This window comes from Taudactylus pleione, unplaced genomic scaffold (assembly GCF_031769625.1).
Source record: "Taudactylus pleione unplaced genomic scaffold, aTauple2 ptg000016l, whole genome shotgun sequence".
NCBI lineage: Eukaryota > Metazoa > Chordata > Amphibia > Anura > Myobatrachidae > Taudactylus > Taudactylus pleione.
Genome location: NW_028284418.1, coordinates 42,672,617 through 42,687,958, shown reverse-complemented (window position 1 = coordinate 42,687,958; position 15,342 = coordinate 42,672,617). Strand labels below are relative to the sequence as shown.

The 15,342-nt window shown below is 40.0% G+C and overlaps 1 protein-coding gene and 2 pseudogenes across 1 annotated transcript in view; 2 read left to right on the top strand and 1 right to left on the bottom strand.

Moving 5' to 3' along the window:
* The window catches only part of LOC148541979 (beta-microseminoprotein-like), a 64,682-nt gene extending 61,661 nt beyond the window's left edge, over positions 1-3,021 (top strand). The window contains exon 4 of the mRNA XM_088473764.1: positions 2,768-3,021. Coding sequence (XP_088329890.1) covers positions 2,768-2,894 — 127 coding nt within the window. The 3' untranslated portion in view covers positions 2,895-3,021. The remainder of the gene's footprint in view (positions 1-2,767) is intronic.
* A 7,727-nt stretch (positions 3,022-10,748) lies between these two features.
* Positions 10,749-10,867, bottom strand: LOC148541978 (5S ribosomal RNA; annotated as a pseudogene).
* A 3,682-nt stretch (positions 10,868-14,549) lies between these two features.
* On the top strand, positions 14,550-14,668 carry LOC148541977 (5S ribosomal RNA; annotated as a pseudogene).
* The last annotated feature ends 674 nt before the right edge of the window (positions 14,669-15,342 follow it).

Here is a 15,342-nt window from a genome sequence, read left to right as displayed (position 1 = left end):
AAGTATGTTCCAATATCTGTATATAACTCAAAAAAAGTAAATTTATTCACATACATAAATCCCATATGTAGAATGTGGACATACAAATATAAAACAGTTCTATGCCAAAAAATGTAAAAGAAAATAAACAGAATAGTTTACCTATATAGGTCAGTAGTAAGTATCCACAGCTCCAAAAGTGGATACTTACTACTGACCTATATAAGTAAACTATGCTGTTTTTTTTCTTATAATGTTTACCTGTCGGGGTATCAAATATATACATTTTCTTTTTCTGATAAAGCTCTCTAGACAAAATTCTGGAAAACTTCATGGTAGTGTATCATTATTACGTTTTATTGGAGTCAATATCATCTTCATTCACAGTATTGGAGTGCTTGATCCAATATTTGCTGGAGGTACCAAGCCGTGCCTTGGATCACCCTGGTTCCCCAAAATTCTCTTCTGAGCCACTATTGTTATTGGTTTCCTCTATTACTCTGCCAGGTCAGGAGAGAGCACAATATGAGTTAGACCCAGAAATATGTGAAAAGCAGGATAACTACTCTTTATTTTACATTACAACACAAATTCCCACAGGCTCCCATAGTTCTATGTGCAGACTTCTCCAGCCTTGTGAGGACTTCCTAATACAGAGCTAGAACAGGTTGTAGCAGCTCAGCCTCCAACAGTATAACAGCTTTGAAATTTTTTATGTAATTGAATCATCACTACACAGCTCTTCAGTGGCTTTGAGATTCACAGTTGGCCTCTGTATTTAATTTTATTATATGTACTATTATTCATGGAAATGTCTTTTGGAATGTTATTCGTAAACATGGTTTTTATTATATTTATTATAATTTGTGAGTCTTTTACATGATACACATTTGTTTTTTTGTTAGCGATATTCTATGTCCAGTTGACCAAATTATTTTTATAATTGGCACCATCCAAACTATTTTCTTGTTTTGTTATTACGGTAGGGTACTGGTTTATCCTCTCTTATAGAATCGGCTTCTGCTTTTTTATACAAATACATACAGTATCTAGATGTACAGTAGATACTAAACAGTATTCATGTAATTAATATCTAGCGCCTGACTTCAATTCTGTAGTGCTTATAACTAATTATCTCATGTTTTTTATACTATTGGTGTATATTATACAAGTCCTAAACTTTATATTAATTACAGTTTTAACAATTTTTTTTATTTTTTTTAGAACAACAGTATAATTTGCAGAATGTTGTAAAATTAAAGCGCACCAGTGGCCTATACACAATATCAGACAATTCTGAGCTAAAATGTAGTCATCTTAAATTATTATACCTGAGCCATAATTTTGGGTTATACAATACATTGGAGTGGATCAAGCTGCCTGTTACAACATGCTGCAATGATTTTTAAATGTGTACAACAGAGCAACATCTATAAACACATTACCATTCATGTCATGAACACATTAACATATAGATTTGGCCCGTGTACAGACTAAAATTGTATATGTATAAATTCTTGTGTGTTGTGACATATGCTCAAATCTCCGCACACCTCAATTTTGACAATGTTTTGTTGACAACTTTATAAAAAAAAAAATCTGTGATATCGGAATGTTTGCTTTACATATAGTTATTAAGTAGTATTTACAGGAGTAAAATCAAAGAAAATAAAAGAGGGATCTACATGTAAGCCGAGTGGCGTAACTACAGAGGGTGCAGGGGGGTATGCATGATATGAGGCCCGGCGGCTTAAGGGGCCCACCAGCCCAGCAAGAGTCCCCCTGCACCCTCTGTAGCTGGTGCAACGGGGAACGCTGGTCTCTGAAGCAATCAGAGACTAAAGACACCTCTGATCGTTTCAGAGGCCAGCATTTCCAGTGATGCAGTGTGCGGGTGACGCAGGGCCGTAACTAGGGTAGTGCGACCTTTGCCAGGGCACCACAAGGCAGGGGGCACTGTTCTGACCTGTACATTTTTTTACCTATGGTCATTCTCACTAGTAGCTTCTTCTTTTTTCATCCCAAGCATCTCTTGGCCTCCCCTATCTCTATCCAGGCTCTTCCCCATGAGCCATGGCCCTCTTTTGGGTGATCTTTTGTCCCTATTTGGGAAATGGGGGGGGGGCACCAATGCTCTTTCTGGCACAGGGCACCATGGAGTCTAGTTACAGTGAGCAGGCACATACGCCGTAGCGAAGCTGGTGCGGCGAGCGCTGACAAGCGTGAAGACAGGTAAGTACTGCACAGTGGAGAGGGCACAGCATAGGGGCATTACTGGGGGCACAGCATAGGGGCATTACAGGGGGCACTGCATAAAGGGCTCTGTATAAGGGGCACTACTGTGAGCACTGTATAAGGGGCACTACTGGGGGCATTGCATAAGGGGCTCTAATACAGGAGGCATTGCATAATGGGCACAACTACAGTGGGCATTGCATAAGGGGCACAACTATAGGGGGTATTGCATAATGAGCACAACTACAGGGGCACTGTATAGGTAGGCCTATGGGGGCCCGAGAAAACTTTGCTATAGGCCTTTGCCTCATTGTCTAAGTACATCTACAGCATATACAATATAGTACATATTTTATCTGTTTCTTACTTACCAGTTACATTTGAACACATATTTACTGACTTCCACTACATTAACTGATGGTTGATGATCCTGCCCATACCCATAATTAGGATGAAACACTGAATAGTTGAAGCCATCATGCAGATATAATGGCAATAAAATATATAGACATTTATTATGTATTTCAGTGACTATTCATTTTCTCCATAATAGTGCACCCACTCCGTTGTTTAATAAAGATGAATGCGTATCTGTGTATGATGAGAAGACATGCAGTTACACTGTTACGAAAAAGGATAACCCATCTGAAAAGTGTGAGATCACGGGAATGACTGGTTAACACAGAACACGGACATTCTTCAGATCAGCTGCAAATAAATGATATCATAAATCAGATTTGCTTAAATTCACTGTCTCCCATTGCACAATTTGTTTCCGAAAAATCATTGTTTGCCCTACAAAGAAGAAATTACTATATTATACTCTATAATACATTGTAGTACTGTACTAGAATGCTACAATGCATTTATTCAATAAATAACAAAAATAATCTTCCTCCTCCATTTGTTTTTATTTCCAAGAAGAGTGATTCACAAACAATTTGTGAGAAGCCAAATACTCTACCAGAATGTTGGAGGAAATTGGAGCACTCAGATTAAGCCCATGCAAACACGGGAAGAACATACAAACTCTCCACATAGAGGACCTAATTCAGAGGCGGCCGTACAGTCTACGGCCGCACGGCCGCACAGCGCCGGTCATAGCGGTCTCTTTCCAAAGGGGGCGAGCTGTCGATGTTGATTGACAGCTCGCCCCGTCTGGAAGGCGGGCCGGGGGGGTGGCAGCCCGAACGGAGGCGTTCCCATGGGAACGCCTACCGTTTGGGGGAGGCCCCACTGACATCACTAGTGATGTCATTGGAGAGCTTCCGGCTCTGACAGAGCCAGAAGCTCTCCGGGGCTTACGACAAGTGAGACCCTACCCTAGGGTCTCGTTGTAAGCCCCGATGGTCGCGATGGTCTCTGACCATCGCGACCATCACCCGAGCGGTCGTTTGAGCTGTGGGTGTTAACCCACAGCCTAACAACCGAAACAGAGGCAGGCGGTCAAGATGCAACCAGCCGCCCAGTTTCTGAGCGACCGCTTGCTTGCATCCTCCGACCGCCTCTGAATGAGGCCCAGAGTGCCTTGGTTTATATTATAATATCTAATGCATCTCAGTTTGTGTTTGTCTATTACTCCACTTTGTTCCCCTGCTCTGGATAAAAGGTTATATTACATTTGAGCCATTTGTCTGATTGTTTACAATGCATGTTACCATTATGCCAAACTATTAGATTAACTAATAAAAGCCAAAAAACAGGACGTGTATGGATTAAAAAAGATAATGTAACTCAGACTGGGATCATAATCAAACTAAAGGGGACTGTGCATCTGTGTCGCAATTCACATTCCAAAGAAGAGCATCTGATCTTATTTGGCCAGGGTCTGACATCGAGTCTAACAATGACTACACTAATGTCCTGATTGATCAAACTGTTTGGTCCAAGTGCTTAGTGCCTTATATTGTAGATTTGGCTATATGTTAATGGTCACACCTGACAGATTATTATTAGGATGCACAGATCATAGGCCAAGTAACCAGATTGGTCTTTTTAAGATTAGTGTTAATCCATAAAGGGGAGCAGAGAATCAGAACTTAAGTAAATTTAGCTGAATTTTAAGTATGCTGCCTTTCATGGGAAACACTGAGGATTGGATGCACTGATTAAAATACAATTTTACTGCTAGTTGATACACTCATATAATACATACAATATACTGTAATAAAAACATGTAAGAAAAAACTTTAGAAATATCAATAAAAGTGAGGATAATTAAAATGATTACTCCACAACCATCAGTTATTAAACTGTATCAATAGCTGGAATATATTTAAATGGAGTTAGTACAGCGTGGCAAAAGGAGTCAATATGCCAATTGCTTATATAGTGAGTTTGGAAAGTGCTAAGCTCCAGAGGTGGAAAATTCAAATAGGGGAGCCACGTAAAATGCCACTCCAAACGCTGCCAAACACTGGCAGCCGGGACTTACTGGCAGTGGGTATGGCACCCCTATATGAATTTTGGACTGTCACACACTTAGAACTAGAGATGTGCGCTGACCCCCGTGTTTTGGATCTGGATCTCCCCTGGTTTTGGATCTGAATCTGGTTTTGTATTTTTTTCCTCCGTGTTTTATTTTCGTGTTTTGGTTTTGGATCTGGATTTTTTTCTTGAAAAATCATAAAAACAGCTAAAACCACATAATTTGGGCCTGTTTTTGTTCCTACAGTATTATTAACCTTAATAACAATGATTTTCAGACATTTCTAAGCCTGTTTAACCACCTCACAGCTCACAATAATGATTTCACTATTTTTCACCAATATTGGCCAAAGGCAGCAGCGAGCTGGCTGGCTAAAGTCAGCAACAGAGCAGCAGCACAAACGCACGGCAGTTTAAAAAAATATAGGACATCTATGAAACATTGCCACACAGCAGTGGCAGACAGGATGGCAGTTTAATAAACTATAATAATGTCAGTCGGCAATGCCCCAAATTGTACAAAATGTAAAGGAAAGAGGTGCAAGATAATTGTCCCTCCCACCCACTCTTATGTGGGATATTAAAAAGGACATGCACAGTTTAACAAACCAAGCACTTCAGCCACTAGAACTGACTCTTTCGTGGCTGAACTCGTTGGTTTGTTTGGGTCCCACAAAACATTTTTTGGAAGGACTACCTTCAATTATTAAGGAGGAGGTTGATGATGACGGTGTTGGTGGTGGAGATTGCATGTTATGGTCCAAACTGCTGGTAGCTGATACTGGACTGCTTGTTATTAATTTACAAATTATAATTTTGTTAAACAAATTGCATGAACTTGCTGCAAATGACGTAACAGGGAGGAGGTGCCTAGATGGTTAACGTCCCTTCCTCTGCTAACTTTGGCTTTACAAATGGACCAGATGCCTTCACAACTGTTGTCAGAATTTACATTAAAATAATTCCACACCCAAAACGTTGCTTTTCTGGCTTTATTTTTATCATTAGCAAGAACTGCTGCCACTGGTGGCTGATTTACGAAAACCACATCATTATCATCAACATCCACATTAGCATCAGATAGGACACAAATTTCCCCCTCATCCTCCTTTCCTCCACACTATCATCCTCACTTTTTATTATTTCACCATCTAATATTAGCACAGCCGTCATGGCGTCAGTGATCCGCTGTGAAACTGGGTGACAGCTTTTATATTTACTTCCTCTATCAAAGGACTGTTCAATAGTCAATTGTTTTTTTAAATTACTTCCAATCACGAATGAGGATGTTGATGATGATGCAGGTGTTGGTGTTAGAGATCGAAGGCGCTTGGATCCCACAGAGAGGGAGCAGGTAGGTGGCACTGGACTTGTTACGTTTTGAGTTTTGGAACTTGGCGACATACACTTTGATATTTGATGAATGCGTTCCAAGTGATGTAACAAGGAGGAGGTTCCTAGGTGGTTTAGGTCCCTCCCTCTACTCACTCTTGCATGGCAATGGGCACATATGGCTTGACAACTGTTGTCCGGATCGGGATGGAAATAATTCCACACGTGAGAAGTAGATTTTTTTGTCTTTTGTCCCAGCAGGACAACAATGGGCTTTGGCTTTTTCAAACCATGGGCAACAGCTGTTGCCTTACTTACACAAAGGACCTCCTCGGCATCAACATCCTCATCACCAACATCTTTATCATCAACATCCTCATCATCCTTAGCACCTTCAACTACCAAAATATCCTCCTCCTCCATGTGCAATTCCACAGAAGCATCCTCAATGACTACGTGTGCAAGATGTTGACTTCCCTTCCCCACATTTACAGAGGGCACACAAATGTTGGAACTTGGAGGATCCTTCAGTACACTAGTATTTAGGTCGGGCTCACACATGGCAACTGCGGACACACTTTCACTCTCCTCAGGGATTTGTGATTTCGATTTCTCAGGGCACACAGTTGGTTTTCCCGGAGCTGTCTTAACAACTTTCAAATTTTTAATTGGACCACCACCACTACCACTACAAGCAGAAGGGCTATCAGTAGTCTTCATAATGAAAGGCCAAGGCCTTATACTTTCCTTTCCACTTCGTGTAGTGAATGGCATATTGCCAATTTTTTGTTTATCTAAAGGCAAATATCCTTTCAATTTTTTTTTCTTAACTTCAGTAAAACTTGCTTTACCATAACGATGGCATGACTTAAGCCCTGGGGCATGGGCCTTCCTAGAGGACAAGGAAGTTGACGGCCTTGCACTGCTGGCGGAAGCTAAAACATGTGGTTCTTGGCTCTCCTGTCATGTGACAGCCCTGCATATTTTCTGCAGTCTTAAAGCAGTGTCACAATCATCAATAGTGTAGCCAAGGTGCAGTTACAAAATTCACACACGTGCAGTCGTGCGCGCACACAAAAATATTAGAAAAAAAGACAAATGATGATTTATATTTTTGTCAGCTCCAGAAGAACTTGGGCCCAGAGCACCAATTGATCATGACTGGAGTTGGGCAGCACAAGGTTGTTACAACGTGCATTGCTGGCTGGTTCTTGTGCGCTACTGCAGTTAAGCCTAACACCCACGCACACACAGAAGAAAAAAATATATGACACTTTTATTGTTTTTTTTTTGGAGCACAACTGTAATCGGGCAGCACAAGGTTGCAACCTGCGTTGCTGGCTGGCCTTTGTGCGCTACTGCGGTTAAGCCTAACACCCATGAGCACACACAGAAGAAAATAGAAGACACTTTTATTGGGTTTTTTTGGAGCACGACTGTAGTCGGACAGCACAAGGTTGTTGCAATGTGCGTTGCTGGCTGGCTCTTGTGCGCTACTGCGGTTAAGCCTAACACCCATGAGCACACACAGAAAAATATAAAAGACACTTTGATTTTTTTTTTACTTTTTTTTTTTTGGAGTTCAGAACTTGGGCCCAGAGATGGACACAGCACAAGCCCAGGACACAGCAGACAGCCCAGATGGATCCAAGAAACAAGAAGAGGGTCCCCGCACAGGCTGAGAAATTCAAATTAGTATTGCCAAATGTTTACAGTTGTGTGGCAGTGAGTGATCAATCTCAAATTGTAGTTGGAAATGTCACTAATTCTGATGCCATCAACTTATATATACACGATTGGCGGTGCTCCCCTAGAGTTAAGATACAATGGAATCAAAAAAAGAAAGGAAAAGAAAACTTTTGGCTGGGGGCACAAACTTAATATAATCTATTAAAACAAAGTTTATTACATAATCTTCAACTTACGTACATAAAAGACATAACACCATATATAGACAGACAAATTACACAAAGGTTGTATATTTAAGTATCACACTGTTAATTAAACTATTGTTGGACAAATGTATCGTGTTCTGGTCACTTAGTAGTCATCTAAAATGCTTATTGTGATCCAGAATATGTCCTCCAAGTATGAACTGCCGTGATCATATGTCAAGGCAAAAAATATTTCTAAAAAACATATAGGACGAAGTATCTGTAGGGAAAGTCACCAGACTGCCCCCTTACAGTATGGGGTAATATCTGTCAATGATTTGGATTGCCGAAATGAAAGAAGGAAAGAAAGAATAGTGGGTATAAAAGAACTGCACACTTTGAGGAGTGAAATACTGCTGTTAATTCATCTGCATGCATCGAATGATATTAATGAGTGTTAACCCTCTCAGTGTCAGTTATAACAGTCAGAAAATTAAGATGAGTAATAGTCATACTGAAAAGAAAGAATCAAGAATGCCATGCTTCTGCTTTCAAATCTGTATGCTTCAGCGGTATCGTGCAGAGGAGATAATGATGAGAGTACATATATTGACAATAATTGATCCCTTTTAATAGTTGCATCTGCTTTTGGTCCTACTGTGCCCGGCTCCTGCGGGCCAGTACCGATGAGAGTGCGAAGAAAGATAGAAAAATTCGGCTAAAGTCTGGTAGTATTCCACATACATATTAAATCAAGTAATGTACAAATACATATGTGTACATTTAGATACTTAAAAAAATATCGTTCCGTTCCGACATGCCAGGTACCCAATAAGTAATTAAAGACATTTGCTAATGATATAATGCTCCATCCTCTATCATAGTATTCTCTCTAGTTTGTGTCTAAACTCCTAGCCAATGATATGTGCTGTGAGTGTTTATCCTGCTATCTATCCTGTGACTAGTGTCTTTCACTTTACATAAAGTAGTAGGTGAGAGCTCATGTCTTGTCTTGTACAACTGAGAGTAAATATAATCACAGCACACCTGGGGATCTAGACAGCATTAGGTATGATAGGAAAACTTAACACTATCGTTTGCTAGTAGATAGTGGTCTGGTTGATTTAATCGATGTTTCTCCATTGATAATACCTAGAAACAATCATCACGATAGCCATTCCCCCGTTAATTGGGTATTTCAACAATCGATGGTAGTAATGTTGTACTAGGTATCACTCAATATTATACATCTGTTGTCACTGGCTTGAATATAATTTCCCAATGAATTGGAAAGTATCATCACATTAGACATTTCCTTTGTGAAAGGGTGTGGCAACAATTAATGGTAATAACGCTGTCTCAGATATCACTCAATATTCATCAATAGTTGTCACTGGCTTAAATACAGGTTTCCTTTGTTAGACAATGTAATAGATTCAATCTATATTGCCTCTTTTATACTCACTACAAAAACATCATGATTTACATATCCATTGTGAATAGATGCTGTGACAATCGATGGTAATGATACTGTCACAGATATCGCTCAGAATTTGATCTAAAAGTTATCACAAGCTCAAATTTCCCTTTTCTCTGTCACCTCATTATTCTCAATTCTTACAACTAATGGCATAAAGGTGAGAGACTGTGTGGCAACAGTTGTCACTGGCCCAAATATAGGTTTCCCTTGTCAAACAGCATATAAATATGGCAGGGAAACTCTCACAGCACACGTCAATAAGTAAACAGAATTGATAGTAGCAGTAAAGTTGAGCATTGCAATTGTGTATGTGTAGTGAGAAGTGCCCTGTCAGTAATCAGTGATGTGTTAATAATCACTTGATGATCCGACTGTGGGACAATTTAGATCCTGCATGGCAAGGGTAATAATTATCCCTTGTCTGCAAGAATCACAAACCACAAAATATGTGTTTATCAATTGAAAGTGTTAGCCACAGGGTGCAAATGATTTATTACCGTATGCGGCTATAATAGTAGGATGAAGCGTCACCTGGTCTGTAACAGCACCCGCTGTGCGCACAGCGGGAACGGAGGTGCTGCGTCTGTCTCCAACTATATCGTTTCGCCTCTGCTGGCTTGTTCACGGTACATTCAGGGTCTCTACCTTAGATCCTCCTAATAACAGACCACGGACCAATGAGCGGTTGCCTGAACGGTGTCCCGCCTCTTCTGCTGATTACGAACATGTGTGCTAGTGTGGGCTTTCACTTGTGATGTCTACATCAGAGCTCTGTGTTTCACTTAGCACTCTGCATGTGTTTGTTTTTAATTAGTGTGCCATTGTGTGCTGCGTGCAAGTTATATCAAATAGGGTATACATCAAAGCCATGGCATCTGTCCATTATTGTTGTGCCCTTCACTGCTGAACCACATGGTTTTTCTGTCTGTTACATAGTATCATCCCTGTATCGCAGAGTGAATTAATCCTATAGCAACAGTGCAGTTTAGAATGAAAAAATTATATGTAGTGTAGGTTATGCAGCATTTTGCAAAATACAAAGAGCAAAATTATAGGGAGGGGAAAAAAAAATTAATTAAAAAACAACGGGTGCGCACTTTAAAAGAATTGATTAGTTCTCATATATTATCTGACTATAGGGGTAATATATGGTTGGACATATCATGAAACACTGGATAGAGATATAGAGACATGATGTGAAATTGGAAATCAGATATTTAGCCACATATATCCTCACATTATAGATAAGGGAGGTAATTAAGTAGTTGGTACACTCTGAATCTTTATAAAAAGGTAATGATAGTGACACCTTGTTGATTATATAGTGTCCTATGTGAGAAAAATTAAGAATGGAGCATTCTATATTGTGGGGAAGTTGTTATTAACAGTCCATATACAGGATCTCTTCACTGTCAGGTCTATATTATAAGCACCTGGTATTCCCAGGTGGTCTCCCATCCAAGTACTAACCAGGCCCAACACTGCATAGCTTCCAAGATCAGACGAGATTGGGCATGTCCAATGTGGAGTGGCTGTAAGTGTGATGGTAGTTCCTGTAGGACCTAAACTAAAAATGCCCCATAACTATTGTGCTCATTAAGGCAATGTGGTGTAAGGGTGCCCAATTTCAATATCCAACGGCTTTCTTTCCTCAGGAGTTCCTTAGTCAGATCCCCACCGCGGATACCTAATTTTACTCTTTCTAGGCCATAGGCCTTAACCCCTGAGTATTCCCCATTGTGGGTCATATTGAAGTGTCTCGCAACCGATGTTAATTTTTTCAACCTTAGTAGATCTTTGGTCACATTGCATATGGTGCCAATGTGCTCTAATATACGTGTTTTAAGTGGTCTAGTTGTCATTCCAACATAGCATTTACCACATCTACATTCTAGGCAGTAGATGGTTCCTGTCGTATTACAGTTGATATAGTCTTGAATTTTGACTTCTTCCATATCTATCTTCTGTTGTCTCTTTTTTAGACATATATATGCATGCCTTGCATGTACCACAGGCATGAGAACCTTTAGTCGTTGTTGTTGTTGTTTGGTGTTACCTCCATAGTGATTACTAACCAACATGTCTCTAAGGTTCGTTGACCTCCTCCACCCCATCTGCACCTTTGGTTGTAATTTTGGTCCCAGGTCCTCGTTCATGAGTACTATTGGCCACTTATCTTGAATTATCTTGCTAATAGTTTTCCATTCCTGACAGAAACTGCCTATGAATCTGATTGTCCCTAGTTCCTTTTCTTTGGTTTTATTTTGTGGGAAAATCAAGGTTTCCCTATTGATGTTTTTAGTTTAGTTGATTGCTCTCTTGACACTCCTGTGACTGTACCCCCTTTCCCGTAACCTACTTGACAACTCTTTGCATCTGATTTTGAATTCCGCATTGTTCGAACAATTGCGTCTTAAACTGAGGAATTCCCCTTTGGGGATATTGCGGATAGTAGGTGGAAAATGTGAGAAACTACTGTATCTATGCCTCCCATTGAGTCTCGGAGTTCCTCTAAAGTATCATCCATGGCCCAGTCTTCCTCATCAAAATCTTCTAAGGATGTATCTTCTTGTGTCATTCCTAACTTTTGAGGTGGAGAAGTCCCTAAAGGACTAATGGGACTAGTCTGTGTTTCTCGTTTACTGTGATATTTCATAAGTAGTAATTTTCTACAGAATAAGTTGAGATCCTTCTCCCATGTGAATCTGTCAAAGTTACATACCAGAGAAAAGGAAAGGCCCTAGCGTAGAAATTATCTAGCGTAGATAATTCAGATACATTACAGGTGATTAATCTCACCAAGCGAGTTTTGACAACAACGCAACGATCTTTATTGAGTAAGGGCCTTTCCTTTTCTCCGGTATGTCACTTTGACAGATTCACATGGGAGAAGGATCTCAACTTATTCTGTAGAAAATTACTACTTATGAAATATCACATTAAACGAGAAACACAGACTAGTCCCTTTAGTCCTTTAGAGACTTCTCCACCTCAAAAGTTAGGAATGACACAAGAAGATACATCCTTAGAAGATTTTGATGAGGAAGACTGGGCCATGGTTGATACTTTAGAGGAACTCAGAGACTCAATGGGAGGCATAGATATGCCATCAATAACACAATCAAGAGCAATATGCTCTAAACGATCAACCTTTTATCCTCAAGAATCCATCTGTCCGGTAGTAGGGGTCTTTAGACAAATGATATCTAAAGAATTAGATAAACTTTATCAGAGTACAACTCAAAACCCCAAATTAGGGGACAATTTAACTAAGATGGAAAGAAAAGCCTTGAAAGAAATAGGTTCATGGGATGATTTAGTGATCAAGCCATCTGACAAAGGGGGTAACGTGGTCCTTTGGCCAAAAGAGATGTATTTGAGAAAAGCTGAGAGACAATTGTCCAATAGCAAATGTTATAAACGGTTACTTCTCAATCCTACAGATAATTGTCTTACCAATTATAGAAGGCTGATTGATCAGGCCTATAACAACGGAATCATCAATAAACGAGAACATGGCTTCCTGGGGATAACTAATCCCAGAATACCAACATTCTATATGGAACCTAAAGTACACAAGAATAGGGACAAACCCCCGAGGAGACCAATAGTCTCTGGTATAGAAGGCCTATCTGAACAGGCCAGTAAGTTCTTGGATCTCCACCTCCGCAAACACGTTACTAGCCTCCCATCTTATTTACAAGATACAGCAGATGTCCTTAGGAAGATTTTGGGGATTAAGGTGAATGAGAATGATCTTCTTATTTCACTAGATGTCGAGTCACTCTACACAGCATCAACCATGACAGAGGAATTCAAGCAGTCCAATATTTTCTGAAAATGGAAGATACAAGTGAATTTCATATCTTTCTACTTGACTTGTTGGATTTTGTCCTCAAAAACAACTACTTTACCTTTGCGGGACAGTTCTATCTACAAACACAGGGCACAGTGATGGGCTCATCCTGTGCTCCCACCTATGCCAATATTTATCTGGGTTGGTGGGAACGAGAACTGGTCTTCAGTGAAGCAAATGAAGAACTGACACAGTATGTCAGTCTATGGTTATGATACATAGATGACATCTTTGTCATATGGACAGGTACTGCTGAACAATTTACGATATTCTTGGACATACTTAACCGTAATGAGTTGAATTTACATCTAACCTCGGAAATCAGCAACCAGCAAATCAGTTTTTTAGATCTCAGGATCTCAAAAAATGAATTTAATGGACTTAGTACTGACTTATACAGAAAGAGGACAGCGACAAATAGTGTTCTCCACAGTAGTAGCTCACATTTTCCACCTACTATCCGCAATATCCCCAAAGGGGAATTCCTCCGTTTAAGACGCAATTGTTCGAACAATGCAGAATTCAAAATCAGATGCCAAGAGTTGTCAAGTAGGTTATAGGAAAGGGGGGTACAGTCACAGGAGTGTCAAGAGAGCAATCAACTATACTAAAAACATCAATAGGGAAACCTTGATTTTCCCACAAAATAAAACCAAAGAAAAGGAACTAGGGACAATCAGATTCATAGGCAGTTTCTGCCAGGAATGGAAAACTATTAGCAAGATAATTCAAGATAAGTGGCCAATAGTACTCATGGACGAGGACCTGGGACCAAAATTACAACCGAAGGTGCAGATGGGGTGGAGGAGGTCAACGAACCTTAGGGACATGTTGGTTAGTAGTCACTATGGAGGTAACACCAAACAACAACAACGACTAAAGGTTCTCATGCCTGTGGTACATGCAAGGCATGCATATATATGTCTAAAAAAGAGACAACAGAAGATAGATATGGAAGAAGTCAAAATTCAAGACTATATCAACTGTAATACGACAGGAACCATCTACTGCCTAGAATGTAGATGTGGTAAACGCTATGTTGGAATGACAACTAGACCACTTAAAACACGTATATTAGAGCACATTGGTACCATACGCAACGCGACCAAAGATCTACTAAGGTTGAAAAAATTAACATCGGTTGCGAGACACTTCAATATGACCCACAATGGGGAATACTCAGGGGTTAAGGCCTATGGCCTAGAAAGAGTAAAATTAGGTATCCGCGGTGGGGATCTGACTAAGGAACTCCTGAGGAAAGAAAGCCGTTGGATATTGAAATTGGGCACCCTTACACCACATGGCCTCAATGAGCACAATAGTTATGGGGCATTTTTAGTTTAGGTCCTACAGGAACTACCATCACACTTACAGCCACTCCACATTGGACATGCCCAATCTCGTCTGATCTTGGAAGCTATGCAGTGTTGGGCCTGGTTAGTACTTGGATGGGAGACCACCTGGGAATACCAGGTGCTTATAATATAGACCTGACAGTGAAGAGATCCTGTATATGGACTGTTAATAACAACTTCCCCACAATATAGAATGCTCCATTCTTAATTTTTCTCACATAGGACACTATATAATCAACAAGGTGTCACTATCATTACCTTTTTATAAAGATTCAGAGTGTACCAACTACTTAATTACCTCCCTTATCTATAATGTGAGGATATATGTGGCTAAATATCTGATTTCCAATTTCACATCATGCCTCTATATCTCTATCCAGTGTTTCATGATATGTCCAACTATATATTACCCCTATAGTCAGATAAAATAAGAGAACTAATCAATTCTTTTAAAGTGCACACCCGTTGTTGTTGGTTTTTTTTTTTCCCCTCCCTATAATTTTGCTCTTTGTATTTTGCAAAATGCCGCATAACCTACACTACATATAATTTTTTCATTCTAAACTGCACTGTTGCTATAGGATTAATTCACTCTGCGATACAGGGATGATACTATGTAACAGACAGAAAAACCATGTGGTTCAGCAGTGAAGGGCACAACAATAATGGACAGATGCCATGGCTTTGATGTATACCCTATTTGATATAACTTGCACGCAGCACACAATGGCACACTAATTAAAAACAAACACATGCAGAGTGCTAAGTGAAACACAGAGCTCTGATGTAGACATCACAAGTGAA